A 20,609-nucleotide genomic window follows, 5' to 3' on the forward strand; every position below is an offset into this window, starting at 1 on the left:
ATCTTTCCTATTTCTTTTTGTAAAAATAAGCAGATTAGACATGATTTATTTTGCCTTTTTCTGACAACAAAAGTTGTGGATTTATACTATATGTGCTCTTTTATACTTTGCTTTTTTCATTTAACAATACTTTCTGGAAATCACTCCCTATCAGTTCATAGAGATCTTTTTCATTATTAAAGCTTACACAGTAATAGTGTATAAAATATATTACAGTTTTCCCCACCAGTCTTCTATGGGTAGGTATCTAGTTAATTTCCAGTTGTTTTTTTTTAAAGGTTTATTTATGCATACAAGAGCTGAGGTACAGGCTAGAGGTGTGGGGCGTGAGAGGATTCACCAGAGACAGGGTGGAGAACAGAACAGCCAGACTGACCGAAGTACACTGCTAAGGGGAGCAGCGGGCGAGTCAGGAGAGGTCTGCTGCGCCATGTGGGCTGTTCCCTGACTGGACGGAAATCAAACTCACGCTGCAGTGGCTGAGGATTGCTTCCTAGGTTGCGTCTTAACACTTGTGCCACCATGGAGGCCCTAATATCCAGTTTTTTACAATTGCAAATAATGCTGCACCTTGTGTGTTCATATTTACGTTACTGAAAGTGCATCTTCAGGATAAATATCTAGAAGTGACCATGCTGGGTCAAAGGGTACATGCATTGTGCTTATGTGTGTTGTGTGCTTTAGATACTGCCAAATTCCCATCCATGAGGATTGTACCATTTTGTATTCCCACCAGCCATGTATTTCTTCCCAAGCACTATTCACTTAATTTTGCCAAATAACAACATTAATATATTCTTCCCATATATCATCACCATTATGTTAAGAAAGATAAGGGGCATTTTAGTAAGGGACATTTTATTTTTTTTACTTTGTTGTTATTTTTTTAATGAAGTACCATTATTTTATATCCTCATTAATTTTTTAACAATATAGGATCTCTCCCCTCAGGTATGGTCACTGTAGCTGTCCCACCACCAGGGGATCTCTCCCCTCAGGTATGGTCACTGTACTGTCCTACCACCAGAACACTCATAGTCCTCTGCGATAGTCCAGTGTGCTTCTCCCCAACTCCCACCCCATCCTATTCTTAGTCCTCCCCTATCCTTCCATGCTTTATGTCGATGGTCAGCTTTCGAAGGTTGGTTTTAATGTTTGTCTTTAACCCTTTGTTTGGGTCTTTATATTACACATGTTAGTGGTACTATGTGGAGTTTATCTTTCTCCGTCTGACTTATTTCACTTAGCATAATCCAATAAGGGACATTTTAATAAAGGACAAAATCAAACTAAGGTATAAGAACAGCTCTTTAAAATTTACTTTGAATAAATATAGATCTTATTTTGCTTATTTTTCTCCTTTTGATGAAGACAAATGCATATCTAATAATAAGAGGGATTTTTTTAAATACCAAATTGTTTGTTTCTACTGGAACACCTTCAGAACATTCCATGTCTCCTCAGATTTTAACATGACTTTACTATGGCCTAGAAGTACATGTAAGATCTTAGCCCTCCATCTCTAGCCTCTTTGACTTTGTTCTAACTCTTTGAGTATGCCATGTTCTCCCCCACAGGACCTTTGTACATGCTATTCTTCTTGCCAGTATTAAAGATACAGATAAGTTAAAAACAAAAAGACAAAAAACAAAAACAAAAACAACTGGTTTCTATCTTGGTTCTACCTTAATGGTGTCTGACCTTGTATGAGTTAGCCTTTTTTTTTTTTTAAGATTTATTTATTTATTTATACAAGCACTGGGTACAGTCAGAAGTGACTTCACCGGAGTCAGAGCAGGCAGACTGATGAAGTACACTGCTGAGGGAAGCAGCGGGTGGCAGGAGAGATCTGCACGCCATGTGGGACCCTCACCAGGTGGCCGGGGATCAAACCGGCACTGCAGAGGCTGCAAGCAGCTTTGCAACCCAGCCCTCAACCTCTGTGCCACCGGGGAGGCCCTACTTAGCCTTTTAATTATTGAGTCCTCTCCTCAATCTGAGGTGAGGAAATTGTATCAGATGACCTCCAGGTTCTTTTCAGTTTTAAAGTGTGAATTTACCAGAAGGCATTTTGATAGGCAGGTAATAGAATTCAACACATAAACCCTTTGACTATTAGCTATAACTTGGCTGTAAATATGTAATGCACATTTACTTCTCACCTTAATATTTACTTAAACTTTAAGGGTTTTCAAAAATTAAGTGATTGGTTTAACTATATGAGTAAAACAGTTTTGAGTTTGAAAACTGGTGGTTAAATTCATGAAATAGTTCTACTTCTGGAGTCCAGAATCTTGGATTTTGTTTTGCCCCTGTGTGATGAAAAGGTAATTCTATCCCCTATTTATGGAGTTATAGGAATAAATCTTTTTCAGAGAGGGAGAAGGCGAAAAAGCTTGGTTGAGAAGTTTGCCAGGAATTAGCTTTGTACCCTTACTATCTTTTTTTGTTCCCCTGTTTTGTTGATATTCTTTGTACATTTTTAAAATCGATTATCAGGAAATGGATAGTATACATTAGGTTAAAAAAAGGTAAAGAGATAAAATACAAATTTGAGAATTAGTGATTTTAGGGGTATGTTTATGTTGATATCTATAAAATTTTGCTAATTAAAAATTGTCAGTCATTTAAAAAACTGGTCAGTGCTAATGTGTCCATTAGTACTTTAAGTTTGGGATTTATTTCTAAAATGTCACATTATAAATGGATAATTTGATGCCCAGCCCTGATCAAAAGAGCTTAAAAAAAAAAAGTTTAATGAAGGATTACCTTAGTGTGTTAAGCACTGTGTATAGAATTTTCTATATCAAAATTCATTCACAACTAAGAGCACCTAAGGGTCACATCTTCCCTCACTTTGAATTCTGGACTGGTTTGACATACAGGAACTAAAAATGTTTGGGTTGTTGGGTGTTGGGAATTCTGCTATGCAATAGTAACTTCATATATTAAAACAGCAGGTACCAGTTCAGGTATCCAAAAATTACAGGACCAAAAAACAATTGCTACAGATTCTTTAACTAGGTACCATTCATGAATTAAGTGTTTCTCAGCTGAGGAAATGAAGTTTGCTTTTGTTTTGTTTTTTTATTGTTATATCCCCAACTGAATAACTGATGCCAATATTTGTAATTAAATACCAATATCTGTATTAATACATAAATATATTTTTTAAGCATTTTGAATATAGAAATGTAAAGTCAGTACTTCTTGATAAATGTGTTTTCAGTTTCTTTAAAGACTTCCTGTAGGTGTGTTATGTACAATGCATGTATTTTCATACATACTTTTGTTAAACTACACTTGTTTGGTATTTCCTCAGAAAAGATCATTTCTAAGTTCAGAGCCAATCCATTAGATACTGGAAAGCTATCCATACCTCAAAATTTTCTCATCTTTTCTTCCTTTTAAGTAAGAGTAAATTATCCACTATTTTATAAAGATGTTAAAAACAGTGGGTACAGTATTTGGGAGGAAAGATATGGTACTGTCACTTAAAGATAATAAAAATAAAAATCCTCAGCTTTATTATAGGCTTTCTGGGTAAAGTAGAAAAGAGAAAAGTCTAGAAATATATAATTTATCATAAAGTGTACCACTAATAAATGAAAGTAACTTTATTAACCTTTCTGCCCTTTTAGGTTAGATTTACCCAGGATTTGAATTTTTAGAGGGGAAAACTAGTAATCGTTGAGTTACTTTGTGAAGAATGTTACAAACCTTTTGAATCATTTATCTGTTGAGAGGCAACAACTTCAATGAGCATAGAAATAACAACTGATGATTATTTTGCTTGTATTTTAAGTCTTAGCCATGCATTGAGATATTGCTGACAGATCTTTAAGCCAAGGAAAAAATCTGAGAAATCTGCTACAAATACCCTGCCCCCTACTTCCACATCATGAAGCTATTAGTTACTTTTCAGTTCAGAAGTATGTGTTTAGAGTGCTAAATATATTAGAGTGGCTTGAAATAAAAGTACTTCGAGTAAGTTAAAAGCATGTTTACTTTTTTAGGGACATAAAGGACTACACTTAATTCTTTCACTTCTGGTTTTTTAAGAACTAATTTTGCTTTAAATTTATTTAAAGAAAACCATGACTCCCTGAAAAAAATCTTCTACTGTGATTTTATTGAAATTGAGTTTACTTACCTAGTAAATGACTATGATTTATCTGAAGTCATTGAATCCCAGACCGGGTGAAAGCAAGAATCAAATTTAAATCTCAGAAGTATTTTCCAAAATTATATTCGACACTTGAAAGTGTAGGATGTAAATAAAAATCAGATAGGTTGAATGCTGAATTTATTTTTCAAATAAAAAAACGTTTTTTAGTTAAATTTGGAGAACTGCTTGAATTTGAAAATAAAGACATCTTAGAAAATGACAAGTTTTATTGTAGTTGGTATTATCATATCTTAATTATAACTCAGGAGGGATACCATTTTTATGTTTAGTGAAATGAAAATGTAGTTGCACAAATTTATTTGATACTGCTGTTTTGCTGCTTTTTTGATGTAAGGAACTATGTTCCTACCATATACATTATTTTAACAAACAATAGTATCTTGCCTACATGAAATAATATTTTCAGCTATTTAAGTATTTGACTTTAAATGGTCAAAAGAAGGAATAGAAAGTTTGTGGGGGAGGGTGTGTATTTCATTTCATAAGTACCTACTATTGTGCTTGCAATCTCTCTGTGGTGTTCTCTGACCTAAAATACTTAAAATTTATTGTGACATAAATATACCTTTAAAAAGTAACTCTAGTAATATTTTAATTTTTGAAAGTTTACTTATCAAAACAACTTTGTTAATGTCCTCCCGCTCAATTTTTGTGGCATTTTTGAAATTGCTGTTCTATCAAATAAATAGATTAAAATATACTGTATTGTATAATTAGATAACATCTGCTTTTTATGAACTACCTACAAAGACAAAATCCTTAATATTATCTATAAGTATAACTTCTCAGGTTCCTCATTGTTAATATGTTACTATTCTGTAGTCTACTACATTTAACTTTAAAGAGTTTGAAAAACACATTGATTTTTTTCAAATTATTCTTTCTCACTTGTTATTATAGTTTAATGAGATGGTTAGTAATTTCCATTCAAATTGAAATATATCAGATGTTAAGTCAAAATATTAAATATTTAAAGGAAACTTTTAATATTTGTAAATCATTTAATATAAAATTATTGAAAAATTCAGACAGTCCAGATGGTCACCACATGATTTAAATCATAGTCATTTTTAGATTTGAACAACTTTTTAAAGGGTTTTTAATAAGAGAAAGGTACAAATCAAAATGGCTCGTAAAAATAGGACGAAATGCATACAAGAATAGAATACATTTTAATGCTTAATACATTGAATACAATTTTTTTACACTAAAATTTTAAAATGTCCACTTGTTTATTTTCTTTCAAAGGTGTAGAAATAGTTGTCCAAGAAAAAACAATTTCACAGTTGAAGGAACTTGGAGGTTCTGTCCCAATGGTTTTGTTTAGTCAGCTTATATTGTAGATTCGTTGTCAAATATCTTATTTTTTAAGGTCTGTAAGCTGTGTTGAATAAAGCTCTCTGTGCCTTGAACTTCAGAGAATCTGGAGTCACTTCTCCTAGTAGACCAGTTTTTCATTTTTATTGAATTCTGAATCGTTTCAGAGGTGAAATAGTAAACTATTGGGTCAAAGCAACAGTTTAAAACAGCGATGCAGAGAGTGATTGGATACATGGTCCGTACTGCTTTGGCCGCTGAGCAGTTAACAAATGTCTGTGTTCTCATAAGAGAATATAAAATAAGGTTGATATTGTAAGGCACGAAACAGAAACAGAATATGACCAAATGTACAAAAATCATTCTTAAAATTTTAGTTTTGTTTATTTTGCTTCTACTCAATGTAACAGGCTTACTTAAAGTTCTTAGCACCATAGTAGAACAAGTTACGTTTAAAATTAAAGGAATAAAAAATCCCACTATTTCTATGAAAATTACAATCCGTGAGAGATAAGTTTTCCAAGTGTGTTCGGGGAAATTTTCAAAGCAGGTATTTAAGGTTTTGTTAGCATCCTGAGGGTGGGTAGATTGGAAAAAAACTGCTGGTGCACTTCCTCCGACCACAGTAAACCACACTGCAATGCAAACAATTTTTGCATTGCGTTTGGTTCTTAGAGTCTTTGACTTAAATGGGTAGACGATTGCCAGAAATCTGTCCACACTAATACAGGTTAAGAACAGAATGCTTCCATACATGTTAGTATAAAACAGCATTACTGAAATTTTACAAAGTTCGTCTCCAAATGGCCAGTGTCGTGTTGCAAAGTAAAAAATCCTGAAGGGCAAAGTAAAAACGAAAAGCAAGTCTGACATTGCCAAATTAATCATGTACGTTGTAGTTTCATTTCTCACTTTGAGGGTACATGTGAAAATATATATAGCAACACAGTTGGATATTAATCCAAGCACAAACACCATGCTAAATGTGCACCCATACAAAGTGTACTTAAAGGAGTCGTCAAAGCAGTGGGAGCTGTTATTGCTTACCATTATAAAGACAGCCAGTTTACTGTGTTGAAGTCCTTTGGTCAGCTGCAGTCTCCTTTGGTATTCTCAGATTGTGAAAACTGTAACTTCCAATGTAATTGCAGATTCTTTGGCTCTTTGCGTGCTTTTGTAAAATAGCTCCTTATTCTCCAGAATCTCCAAAAGAAACATGAAATTTGTTGCTGAAGTTTCCACTTGGTCCTTCAAAAGGAAAATACTATCATTTTCTTGTCTCCACAAAATCCATGTATCCAGGACTTAGTTAACTGAAGAGCGGTCTCTTAAAAATGTAGTTAATGAAGCCAATCCATTGAATTTTAAATTTAAAGAAAAGCTTAGTTCTGAAATGATTATAAAACTATTTGTCAGGTATACTAGTATTTCAGTAGTCAAAATTAATACTCCAAAATTAAATTTTCTTTATATTCCAGAATATTTAAATTAAAGTTTAGCAATCTTCTTTTGCTTTTCATCGCAGAGTTTCAGAGATTTAAACATTCCCAATTTGTTTGCATTTCTTCTTACCTCTTTTAAATGCAGCTTTCCTTTTTGGTATTCTTGTGGTGGATCCCAGAAGGTGGTAAGTAGGAGTCTTAAAGGTTCAGAAATAAATTCCTAAGCATGTTAGCTCTTGCTGAATCAAGGCTTTTTTCCTCCGTAGCTAGCTGTATAGTGAGATGGGTTTTTCAGAAAGGCTTGCTGGATTTGTAGTATGACATCACAGGAAGAAGAGGTTGGGCTTGGACAAAGAAAGGTTTCAGCCTGGTTTGTTTGCAGTTGCTTTAATCTGATAATGTGTCTTTGGCGAATATACCTAGGAGGTTTGCAAATAGTCACTGACTTTAGCAATGCCCTCTGCCCATTAACTCTTTTTATGTGGAAATGCTTTCTGGGATTTTGGCCACCTCACCGAGAGTTTTCTTTCTTTTATCTTCTCCCCTCCCCTCCCCCCCCCCACCTTCTCTTCCGTCCCTTTTCCTTTCCTCTTCTCCCTTCTTTTTTTTCTTCTTCTTTTTGATAATAATACTTAAGAGAGGGGAAAAATGAGTAATAAGCCTGTTTCTATTTGATTGCCTATGTGTCGGGATAGCACTTTATTTTTTAAAACCTTATTCAAGTTGCTTTTATTAGGATTTAGGGTTAATAGTGGGGATTTTAGGGATGAAAGGTGCCAAGAAAGTAGGCCCCTGTACTTCCAGTGTTTATTAAAGAGACTTCATTAAAAAATGGACTCACAGGAAATAAAAGATTATAAAAATAAATAATTACTGAATAATCAATGGTAGCAAATGACATCTAAAAGAAATTTATCTCAGTTTATTCTGGTTCTGTTTTGCATCAGAATAGAAATTTTGGTAAAATGAAAATTATTTATATAGGTTTAGGTGACCAAAACTACTGGATAAGGAACCAAGAGAACACAAAGGAATGGATTTATTTTATTAATTTTTTGGTACAACGTCTAAAAAACAATTTGGAGGGGATATGACTTTTTCTAAGAAAAAAATTTGAGTGTATTTATAAAATGAAATTGGTAGTTATATCTAAATGGTAGCATTTTCAGAAGCCATTTGATGACTGAAGAGTGAATTTTAATTTTTTGATTAGGCAAAAGACCAGAGTGCTAAAACTCATAATTGTAACTCAAGGTTTAATTTAATTTAATCGGTATGACTGTGGGTGGCACAAAACAATTTTCTAACATTTTTCCCTGTTTCCTATAAAATTGAATTAATATTTTGGAGCACTTCTGATTTTAAATTACCACCTTCATCAAAGAAAGGATTCAAGAATATTTTTTGCTTGTTATGGTATACACAGAACAAAAATAGGCTTTTTAAATGAAATTTTTATACCTAGGTTGATTGAAATAAGTTTTGAGAATAGCAGTTATAAAACTTGACTGAATTTTAAGTTATAATTTTATTTTTATTCCCCCAGCCCATCTCATACTACCTCCTACCATGACATTAACTTTATAATAGAATGTAGTTGATTTTTGTCTTCATTTATATTTTTTATGTATATATAATACTCATTTTTAAAAGCCCAAATTGAAAGAAGAAAGTATGTGTTGGAGGGGATAATTGAATGTAGATATTATTTTCTCAAGGATTGAAGATACAACATCTGGACACACATTTTTCTTACTTTACTGTTTTCAGAAAAGGCTAGATCCAGTTGTGTTTTATTGTTATTATTTTCTAATTTGGTTTAATTTGGACTAAAACTCTTCATTATCAGCTAAGTAAATTTGGGGATTTTAAGAGTAATTATTTATCTTTCATAAATTACTTATCTAATTTAAAGTAATAACATGTTTTATACTGATTTTACACCTTTTTAACTTGAGTTACTCATTAGTGTTCAGAAACCTTTGTTTCTCAATGAATCTCTTCTGAAATATCTATTTTTATTGCTTAGACTAGGAAATTTATAATCAACTGATACAAAAAAACAAGTACTATAATTAGCGTAAAATTTCACAGGACTGAATTTCTTTGTATTAGATTTGTATAGAAAAAAGGTACTGTCTTTGTGTTCATATTAGAAGACAAGTGAGTAGAATGAAAAATGAGTAAGGGAAAACTGAGTAGTAATAGAGAAAATTTTTGTTATAGTTTCTTAGTAATCTACTTTTAAATGGATAATCTCCAGTTTAATCATCATTAAATAATGAAATAGAAGCAGTTTTATATCCTGACCTCACCAACTTCTACTTTCACTTTCAATGACATTTCCCCCCCAAATTAATTCTAATTTGGAGTATTTTTCCGTATATTGATATATTTATTCACTTGATTTGTATTCACTTAATTGTTGATTTGTAGTTTTTTCTTGTTTGAATTAATGGTGTTTACAAATGGATAGGTCACTATTTGTTGAACTAAACTTTGTTATTATCACCATCTTAGTGTATGCTTATATTTCTGGTTCTTTCCCAATGATTGCCTCTTAGTAGATACTCACATATTTGCTTATGAGCCAATCAGATTGTTATAGGACAGGGAGAGGGGCAATCTGTTATAGGACAGGGAGAGGGGCAGCCCAAACCCCGCAAACCTGCCTATTCTAAATGGGTTCTGCCATCCGCCGCATCCACACAAAACATATGACACTTTAATGGGAAGGAACTTTAATAAAAACTAGGAAACAATACAGGTAAGGCAAAGAGTCTAGTTTCTAAATGAAGCACCCAAAGTTACCCATCCCCTCGTGGGTAAAACTCCATCCATATGGGGTCGGCCCAGAGCAAGGCCCCAAAGCCTGCCACAAGTCTAAAACATCTTCCAGGGGGGACCCACAGCAAAGGGTCAGAAATAACCAGACAAGCCCGGAAGGAAAAGAGCAAAATCAACATCAAGATAAAAACTGCCATTGTCACCTCCCCACGGGTCTCACCCACATCTGTGTCACCCAGTCCACGACCAAAAGACAAGCACAGTTTCTTTACGTGTCTCTAGGCTCCATGCGCCTCCTCCAGGTCTCCTGGCTCCATCCTGCTTCCTTCCTTCCTCAGTCTCTTCTGCAGCTTCTCTTCTTCCTGCTCAGCTCCACCCTCCCTTGGGTGGGGCAGGGAACCTCCCCCTTTCCTGGGGACCACCCTGTTGCAAGATCAGTAAACTTGAATTTTGTTGAAAGTTGTTTCTACTGAGAAAGAACAGTAGCAAAACAACTGTCTGTTTCAGGGAAAATGAGCACTAAATGCTGGATGTTTCAAGATATTTAACTTCTAAAAATTAAAGAACCAAAGTGAAATCAGATACCTTAAAAATTTGTTAGGAAGATTTGAAAAGGATGGAGTTACTACATATAAGAGAAATTAAATGAATCCAGGAGATTGAATATATTTAATAGATGCTATTGTATTTGATAAACTGAAGTAATCTAGACTTTTAGTTGCTAGCACAAATTCATATACATGAAGGTAAAGAATCATGTAGGTAGGCAATAAAATGTAAATCTATGAATTTTTTATCTGGGAGCTGTGAACATGTTGATGGGCAAATCACCTGCCCTTTCTAAGATCCTGACTCATGGATATAAAATGAGGGTGTTGGACTGCTCAAAAGTCCTTTCTTGCTCTATATCTGATTCTGATTCTTTGAGTACTTTGAATATTTAAGCTGCTAGAATTTTTTTTTTATTCTTATGTATGACAAAACAAGGAGTTCCTTGTCATTCTTCATATTTAAGGATTTCTAATTTTGAAAGCAGATTGTACAAGAAATATTCTTTGCTAGAGCCAAGTCTTCATAAGAATTTTGTTAATATTTGGCTATACTATAAAAATTAAACATTGAAAGGTGTTTCTTTTATTTCACAGCATTTTTTTAAAAGAACTTTCCAAAACCCAAATAAGATGCCATATTCTTTTACTATAAAGGTGATCAAAGAGGAACTGATTAAAACTTTATAGTGTTCCTCATTTAAAAGATTTGATGGAAAAAAAAAAGAAAAAAAAGAAAATTTGATGGCTGTAATTGGAATTATACAAAAATAAGGTTGAAAATATGAGATATGCAACAATGTATATGAAAGTATGTAAATGTCTACAAAAGTATGTAAAACAAACTGAAGTTTGTTATACTGCAAAAGAAAGTGTGAAATAGTAAAAATTTTAAATGTCAGAAAAATGTTCTAAATTTATTTTAGTCATTTTGAGTGCTGCAAATGTTTGTCATTGAGGTAACTCTTCAGGATTCTTTTTCATTTAAAATTTACATGTATAAGAAAAGCTGTTTTTCATTTTAGATTTTTCTGAAACCTATTATATTTTTCCCCCAAACAAAACTTTCAACTTGAAAAATAAGTATTTGTAGTTTATCTTGATATACATATCTTATATGAAAAGATCTTTATCTTGATATACATATCTTATATGAAAAGATCTTTTAGGATAACAGGAAGATTTATTAAATTTCAAAAAATATAGGTATATTGATATCATTGAAATTGATATACCTTTATTTCATAATTGCCAACATTTAATATTTGTTGTTACTCTTTATTGGAGCATAAGTCATCTACCCAGTTCCAAGAGTTGAACCAGTTTGTAGGGTTAAGTGAGAGTAGAAGAAGAAAGATTTTAAAGGGAAGGGTGATGAATGTTGATTTATAGCAAAGTGAAAGTGGATGGGAATGATGTGTTGAAGCAAGTTCAAGCAAAAGGGTTAAAGGAAATTAAGTGAAGCAGGGCTGTTCTTATATAAGACCTTGAGTAGGCATATTTATCACTCCCAGCATGTGAGTTATCCCTCCTTCCCTTTTCTTGTCTTTACCTAAAATCTTTACTTAAAAGATTTTAATAATGTAATATTTTTGTGTGGCCATCTCCCAGTTTCCTCATTCCTTTTCTGTATTCCTTTCATACTACTTAAGTTGTGCTTCTTTGGAGACATAAAATTTAATTAAGATTAAAAGCCAAAGAAATAATTGCAGTAGAGAATAATAATTGAAATTTGTACAGAGTGTAGATGAGAGTCAACCAAGTCAGTTAAAGGGCCTCCAGGGGAGATATCTTAGGATGGCCCTTTTTTTATTTTTAATTTTTATGTTACAGGTGTACATCATTATAAATCAGCATGTCTACACTACATTAAATTCACCACTACTTTCCAGTTCTATCCTGCACTATACAGTTGACCTCTTTTAATTAATTAGTCCTCCACCCTGTTCCCTCTTCCTTTCTAATAACCAGTAATTTGATGTTAAATTTTGAAAGTTTCTTTTTATTAATTTTACTTGTTTGTTTCATTTCTCTGTATACCACATATGAATGAAATCATATGATGTTTGTCTTTCTCTAACATTTCACTAAGTGCTAGACCTTCTACATCTGTTCAGATTGTTACAAATGGCAGGATTTCATCTTTTTTAATAGATGAGTAGGATTCCTTCCATCGTGTGTATATATAACACAATTTATTTATCATTTGTTAATAGGTTGTATCCTGATCTTGGCTGTTGTATATAATGCTTCAGTGAACATGGTGGTGTATGTTTTTTCATTTTGCACATAGTTTCTTTTGTTATACAGAAGCTTTTTAGTTTGCTATACTCCCATTTTTTAATTTTTTTTTTTTTGTTTCCTTTGGAGTTAAATCCCAAAAGGCACCTTGAAGGTCGATGTCAAAGAGCATATTGCTTGTTTTCTTCTATGTATTTTATAGTTTCATGCAAGTCTTTAATCCATTTTGAATTAATTTTTGTAGTGTGAGATGGTGGACTGGTTTCATTCTTTTCCATGTAACTCTCAGGTTTTCCTAGCACCATTTATTAAAGAATTTTCCTTGCTCCAGGCCACCGTTAAAGTTGAATAAAAGTTTCAGATTTCAAGTTTTGAAAAGGGTAGAGCCATGCCTTAAAATGCTGTCTTGTATGCTAACATTACTTTTTTAAACCAAAACTCAGAAACTGTTTGGGTGACTATTTTCTTAATTCTGTTAAGGATGCTACTTAAGTAAATAAACTCTAAATCCCTAGGGGAGAAGTTAATTCATTACATACAAGTGTATGTTTTGAGACATAAGGACTAGACTTGGTTTTAATTTTCATTTGAGGAAGGCTTGGCAAGTAGTAGTTTTCAAAAACATTTCACCTAATTTTTAAGAAATAAGGCATAGCAAAAAACAAATTCCATTAGGTGTTTAGTGATCTGGATTATTACCTCAATATGCCATTAAAAATTAACATAACCTGGGCCTCCCTGGTGGCATAAAGGGTTAAGCATAGCACTGTGAAGCTATCTGCAGCGTCTGCAGCAGGAGTTCATCCCTGGCCATCCAGGGAACTACCCACATTCTCTTGTCTTGCCCACTGCTCCCCTCAGCAATGTATTTCAGTCAGTGCCTGTTCTGCTCCGCATTCTGTCTCTGGTGAATCCTCTCACACACATCTCCCCCGCCCCACGCACCTGTGGCCTACACCCTTGTTCTTAGATGCATAAATAAATAAATTTTAAAAAGTTAACGTAATCTTGAGCAGATAATTTAACTTCTCTGTTATATATCTTTGAAAGGAGAAAACTGAATCTGATTTTTGTAACCTTGGTCAGACCTTATATTTCTAAGTTAATCTTCACACTAATTTTGAATTAAAGGAAGAGCATATATTATGTTTCCATTTTACAGATCAAGAAACTGAAATTCAGAGAAGTAGTGACTTGCCTCGTATTGAAAAGTAATTAAATGATGGAAAGTAATGAAGCTAGAAATAGAAAGCCAAGCCCTCACTGTTAAGTACCTGCTTCAATCCCTTGTAAATATTTGTCAAATAAAAGAATACAACTCAATAAATTCATGGAGCTGGAACTAGAATCCTAGTTTCTTGACTTCTACTCAAGTTTTCCCACTCTAACAGATAGCTTCCAACATTTTTTTCTTAATAATGGAAACCAGAAATCTTAGTTAATGACTTTGGTGCCTGTTTAGCAAAGAAAAACTTTGTTTTTATATATGTTATCAATATTAAAGATAGACTTTTTAAAATAAAACTAAATTTTAAAATTATGATGGGAATTTAACTTAATCCCTTGGAAGTGTCTATTCTTTTTTTTTTTTTTAAGATTTATTTATTTATACAAGAATTAGGATACAGGCCAGAGGTGCGGGAGGGTGAGAGAATTCACAAGAGACAGAGCAGGGAGCAGAACAGGCAGACTGACTGAAATACATTGCTGAGGGGAGCAGTGGGCGAGACAGGAGAGGTCTGCCACGCCATTTGGGTATCTCCCTGGCCGGCTGGGAATCAAACCCACGCTGCAGAGGCTGCAGACAGCTTCACAGTGCTGCACTCAACCTGCTGCACCACTGGGGAGGCCCGGAAGTATCTATTCTTCTGTAGATTACAATAATATTACAACCATGTTACATTTAAAAAATGAAAAAAGTTATTTACATTTGTACAGAGTACTGTACAAAGTTTTATCTAGAGGAAGAAAATATTTCTGCTTTCAAATAAAACAAGGGTTTCTGTGAATAGTAAATTTAACATTTTCTGGTAGCATTTTGTCATCAGAAATTTAATTAGTTTATTTCAATAAGTATTTGTTATTTCTTTTACTGATAGTTGAGAGGTAGAAATAGGGAAGGATTGCTCTCTCATGTTGCTCCTGGAAAGATAGATGCTTGTTACTAAAAAACTACTCTTTGATACACCTGAATTTTGTTATTAATAATAGAATGTAAACATATTAAAAGTTAAACATGTTTATCCCCAAATTTATATTTGCTAGTTATAAATTTTAATACGATGTTATGAAATATAAGGACAAAAAGGCTGTTTTTATTCTCAGTAAAATGAGTATAGAAGGAACATATATTTATGACAAACCATAGCTAACATCATATTCAATGGGGAAAAAATTCAAGACTTTTCCTCCAAGATTGGGAATAAAATCAAGGGTGCCCCTTCTCGTCACCGTTATTGTTGGAAGTTCTGGCCGAAGCAGTTAAGCAAGAAAAAGAATCCACCATACTCGCCTGATGTTGTGCTGTCAGACTTTGACTTGTTTCACTCTCTTCAAAACTCAGATGAGGCACCTTATTCAGTCTTTGGCCGATAAAGACGGTCCTTCTATGAAGAAAGAATTATGAAGTTCACTGAAAGATGGTAAAAGATTATTGAACAAAATGAGCAGTATATCATTGATTAATATTTGTTCTTTATTTAAATAATTGACCTTTGAAAAACAGAAAAAATGCATCATGACTTTTCTGACATCTCAATAGAACTTCCAATATAATGTTTAAAAGTAGTGAAAGTGACCATCCTTACCTTGTACCTGATACTAAGAAAAAGTTTTCAGTTTCTTGCCATTTAGTAGGCATTAGTTGTGGGATTCCATTAAATGGCCTTTCTATGTTGAGGTATATTCTGTGACCATTTTTTGAGTTTTTTTTTTTTTTTATCATAAATGGATGTTGACTTTTGTTAAAAGCTTTTTGTGCATCTAGTGATATGATCATATAATTCTTTTCTTTCCTCCTGTTGATGTGATGAATTATAGTGCTCAGTTTTTAGACCCTTTAATCCCTGGAATCAATTCCATGTGGTCATGATGTATGACTCTTTTAATGTACTGTTGAAATCAATTTGCTGAAATTTTGTTGAGGATTTTTGCATTTATGTTCATAAAATGGTCATTTTAAAGGGGTTACTTCTTGCAATAGAATATTTCATCCTTTTTTTTTTTTCTCCCTTGGCTGAGCAGTATTCCATTGTGTATATATAGCACATCTTCTTAAGCCATTCATCTATTATTGGGCTTGTTGGGATGTTTAGTATCTTGACTATTGTGACTAGTGCTGCATTGAAAATTGTGATGCACATCCTTTCAAATTAGTATTTTCATGTCTTTTAGTAAATATCCAGAAGTGGTATGATATTACTGGAACATATGGTTTTCATTTTTAATTTTTTAAGAAACCTCCGTGTTGTTTTCTTTACATTCCTACCAAAAGTACAAAAGGGTTCCTTTTTCACCAACATTCATTTCTTGACTTTTTGATAATAGACATTCTGTCTGTTTCATCAGTGGTTTATTATTATTAGCGTCATGTAGTCCATTTGTTCATATTGTCTTTTGTTTTTCTTGCTGTTGGAGACAAATCCATAAAGACATTACTAAGGCACATGACAAAGAGCTTATCACCTATGTTTTCTTTTATGTAACATAAGGTTTCAGGTATTACATTCAAGTCATCGGTCCATTTAAGTTGATTTTAAAATGGTGTGTAAGAGAGTGAACCAGTTTTATTCTGTTCAATATGGCTGTCAAGTTTTCCCAGCACCATTTATTAAAGAAGCTTTCCTTTCTCCATTGCATGTTCTCGGCTCCTTTGTCATAAACTGGCTGTCCATATATGTGTGAATTTTTTCTGGGCTTTTGATTCTATCCCATTGATCTTTGTGCCTGTTTCTGTCCAAATACCATAATGTTTTTATTAGTGTAGCTTTGTAATATGCTCTGAAGTCAGAGATCATGATACCTCCCTTTTTTTTTTTCTTTTTATCTTAAGATTATTTTGACTATTCAGAGTCTTTTGTGGTTCCATTCAAATTTTAGGGCTTTTTGTTCTATCTCTGTAATTAATGCCAATGAGATCTTATTAATGAATGCTGTGAATCCCTATATTGCTTTGGGTAAATTGATCATTTTGCCTATTGATTCTTCTGATCCACAAACATAGAATGTCTTACCATTCTTTGTCTTCTTCAACTTCTTTGTGTAGTGTCAAAAAGTTTTCACTGTATTCCTCCCTCACTTCCTTGGTTAAATTTATTGCTAAGTAAATTCTTTTTACTGCAATTGTAAATGGAATGTTTTCATCATTTCTCTTCCTGTAAGTTAACTGTTTGTATATAACTATGCAACAGATTTTTGTGCATTGATCTTGTAGCCTGCAACATCATTGTATTCATTTATTATTTCTAACAGTTATTTGCATTACCTCAATTGAAAAATAATTTAAAAAAGTGAAATCTTGACATTTGGGATATGATTGGACATTGAAGATATTATGATAAGTGAAATAAGTCAGAAGGAAAAAGCAAATACTGTATGATTTCACTCACTTGGGGCTATAAAGTATAAAACAAAGAAATTGAACAAACAATAACAAACCCTTTGAGTGACAATAGAGTGGTGTTTACCAGAGGGGAAGAAGGCGGGATGGAATAGATAGGTAGACAGTACCTATAGCTTGATGATGCATAGTGAATGGATATTGGTGGTGGATGTGGAGCTAAATGTAGTTCCTGAGATGAGAAACTACCTGAAATCCAGTGTTGTAAACTAATGTTTTAAAAAGGTTGGTTTTTGGGAAAACAAGTTCAGTGCTTTGGAATTACTGAGAGAAGTGGCTGAAAATATGTCTTTGAGTTATATATTGTACATATTTTTGTAAAGGATGTTCAATCAGTGCCATAAGAAATAGTTTTCTGTTTTCTACTCTCCAGTTATTTTTCTAAATATCTTTATGTCTTTACTCTACACATAGTGAAAATCACAGACACATTATTGCTATGGTATACAAGAAAAACAACTTGAAACTCTATCCACATATAACCTTCTGAGAGAAATGAAAGCCCATGGCTTAAAAGTGATAAGGACACCAAGAAACTGATATCCTCATAGTTAGAAGCAGAAGGGGCCTGTCTACCGTAACTGCTGTCCCAGTTAATAACTGCCAGTGTATCCAACTTTTTAAACTTCAGATTAAGGTGGATTTTTTCATAAACATTTTACAGATGAAATAAATGCCCTTTAGAGTAATACTGCCCTTCAAGTTCTTAAAACATTTCTATTACCTTTCTGTTATCTACTGTCCCTACAACAATGTTTCTGGGTCTTGAGTTGAAGCCTCCTCCCACCTGGCATTTATCTGAAATGGAGCTATCTGTTTAGCAATGCCCACCTTGCCTGACGCTCTATACAGCCTATATTCCAGGACTCTGAGATATCCTTCTAGGATTACAAAGTTTCAGAGTACAGTTTCCCCTCAAGAGCCCACCAAGTGAAAACAGTCATCTTTCCATGGGCACAGGAAGGTATGTTGGACTACATGATGAATATGAGGGACAGTGAGTCCTTTCACAACAAAGTGTGGGGAAGGAGGTAAATGCATGCAGGTCTTTAAGACCCTGCCTTAGGCAGAGCATCACATAAGCATGTCCTATCCTTTAGCACAACAAAGTGAACTTTGGTGTCTCTAAAATAGAAGGATATATTCTTCTCACCGAACTCAGTAGAGCTATAAACAACTCTTTAACAATCTCCGAGTGTCTCCTGTGAGAAAGTGAAGCCAAAGAAGGAAAAACTGGATGAACTCAGGTGGAATGTGATAACAATATATACAGCATTCAGAGGTAGAAACAGAACCACAGTTACCAGCTTGTAATTGGAGATGGCCTTTCAGAAAAATTTTTACTCCGATATATACTCAGAGAATATCTTATCCAGAGGACATAGCTTAAACTAGGGTATAGGTTTGGGTTCAAACCAAGGGGCCAAGTTGAGAAAAAGAGAACGTTTTGGCCAAATAGAACAAGCAAAAAACCTTTTTTTCTGCTACCTTACCATAAATCAGTTTTGCCAAGGACTGAACAGCTATGCACAGACTCAAAACAATTTGTAGGGTAGAGAAATGTGAATGGTGGTTCTGTGTTTACTTCATGCTTATTACTGCATGACATTTCTCTTGAATGACACCTTATCCTCATTCATGTAGTCCATATTCTGATTACATGGTGTTTTCAAACATTTCAGCTACATGCTCCTCAACAATTTCACTGATGACTTCTTACCAATGGACTTGCATTGACACAAAGTCACAGTTTACAAATGAAACAAAAATAAATACAGGGAGCACAATGCCAATATTTCATGGGCCATGAATATTGAATATTAAAAAAATGTTTTTAATGGCAAGGTAAATAAAAAAGTCTTATTTCTCACATTTAAAAAATACTACAGGGCCTCCCCGGTGGCGCAGCGGTTGAGCGCTGGGTTGCGAAGCTGCCCGCGGCCTCTGCGGCGCCAGTTTGATCCCCGGCTGCTCCCCGGCCACCGGAGGAGGGTCCCACATGGCGCGCAGCCCTCTCCTGCCGCCCGCTGCTCCCCTCAGCAGTGTACTTCGGTCCTTCTGCCTGCTCTGCTCCCCGCTCTGGCTCTGGTGAATTCTCTCACCCTCCCGCGCTTCTGACTGTACCCAGTGCATGTATAAACAAACAAACAAACAAACAAACATAAATAAATAGATAAAAACATGCCTCTATTAAAAAAAATTATTAAAAAAAAATAATAAAAAAAAATAGAAAATACTACAGGAGCCTCCCTGGTGGTGCAGGTGTTTGAACACAGTGCTGTGAGGGTGTCTGCAGCCTCTGCAGTGTGGATTTGATCCTGGCCAGCCAGGGGGCTACCCATATGGCGCAGCAGACCTCTCCTGTCTTGCCTGCTGCTCCCCTCAGCAGTGTACTTCAGTCAGTCTACCTGTTCTGTTCCCCACTCTCTCTCTGGTGAATCTTCTCACCCTCCTGCACATCTGGCCGGTACCCCAGTTCTTGTATAAATAAATAAATCTTTAAAAAAATACTATAATAAGCTGCTATGAATTAAATAGCAAAATGTCAAGATAAGATGTAGAGTAAGACCAGCTTAAATGGATAGTTGTTAATTGACAAAATCTAAGAATGAACCTCTGAAAAGACTAAATGTGTTTACCATGTACAAATCTGCACTTTTAATTAATAATAGTTATTTTAAAATTTAATTAATGATAATGTTATCATGCAACATTTTAAAATAAATGTACTTACTTTTTTCTCCCTTTACCTGATTAAATTCTAAGCTTTTTTAGAGGAATGAGATGTCAATTGCCTTGAAAGACTCTTAAGTTCCTAAAGGTGAAGTAAATTAATTCAGATGAATATGATTTCCATGACTTCAGAGCATGATCTGCTCTTTGTACTTCCTAAGTTACCCCTGCTCTCTAGAGCCATAAGGGATATGCTTAGAATCCCTAAAGGCCAAAGGACAAGAAAAAAATGAACTTAAATATCAGAGAAAGTACTTAAACTTAGTAAGTATCCCTTCCTAGTGAGAAAGTATTTATATCAATAAGACATCTTCTGTAGTAAAATTTTAAGTCAAGCAGATGATGGAAATGAGTGATTTGCTAAAACAAACATACCCTGACTTAGTAATAATGCTGGGTTTTTTATTATTACTGTGTTCTCTCTTTCTAGTTTTGTTCCCAAGAAAAACTTGGTGAACTTTCTGTTAACCTTCTGTTAGGTGATTGTCTTGGTGACCTTCTGTTAGATGATTGTCTAAGCAGCTAGTAAATATTCTTAATGTTTTAAAATAGAATGATATTTTCAATATATTTATATCTATATGATTAATAGGAATTTGTGAACTAAAACTTAGAACAAACTTAGTTTTTCTTTTTAAAATTCTCCCAAATTACCACTGTTCATTTTATTTTCTGCTTTCTTAAATTTGTGTCCTTTGGTATCGCAAATTTTCAAATGAGAGGCAAACTTACAA

General features: G+C 33.9%; 2 protein-coding genes across 2 annotated transcripts in view; one reads left to right on the top strand and one right to left on the bottom strand.

The window, feature by feature from the left end:
• RB1 (RB transcriptional corepressor 1) overlaps nucleotides 1-20,609 on the top strand; it is a gene marked incomplete at both ends in the record, with an annotated part of 147,667 nt that overhangs the window by 90,518 nt on the left and 36,540 nt on the right. The window lies entirely within an intron of this gene.
• On the bottom strand, nucleotides 5,522-6,556 carry LPAR6 (lysophosphatidic acid receptor 6; the record flags this gene model as incomplete). The annotated part of the gene is made up of 1 exon (XM_084234561.1): nucleotides 5,522-6,556. The coding sequence occupies one exon, from the start codon at nucleotides 6,554-6,556 to the stop codon at nucleotides 5,522-5,524; it is 1,035 nt and encodes a 344-aa protein (XP_084090687.1).

This window comes from Talpa europaea, assembly GCF_964194135.1.
Source record: "Talpa europaea genome assembly, chromosome: 6".
In the NCBI taxonomy this organism is placed as follows: Eukaryota; Metazoa; Chordata; class Mammalia; order Eulipotyphla; family Talpidae; genus Talpa; species Talpa europaea.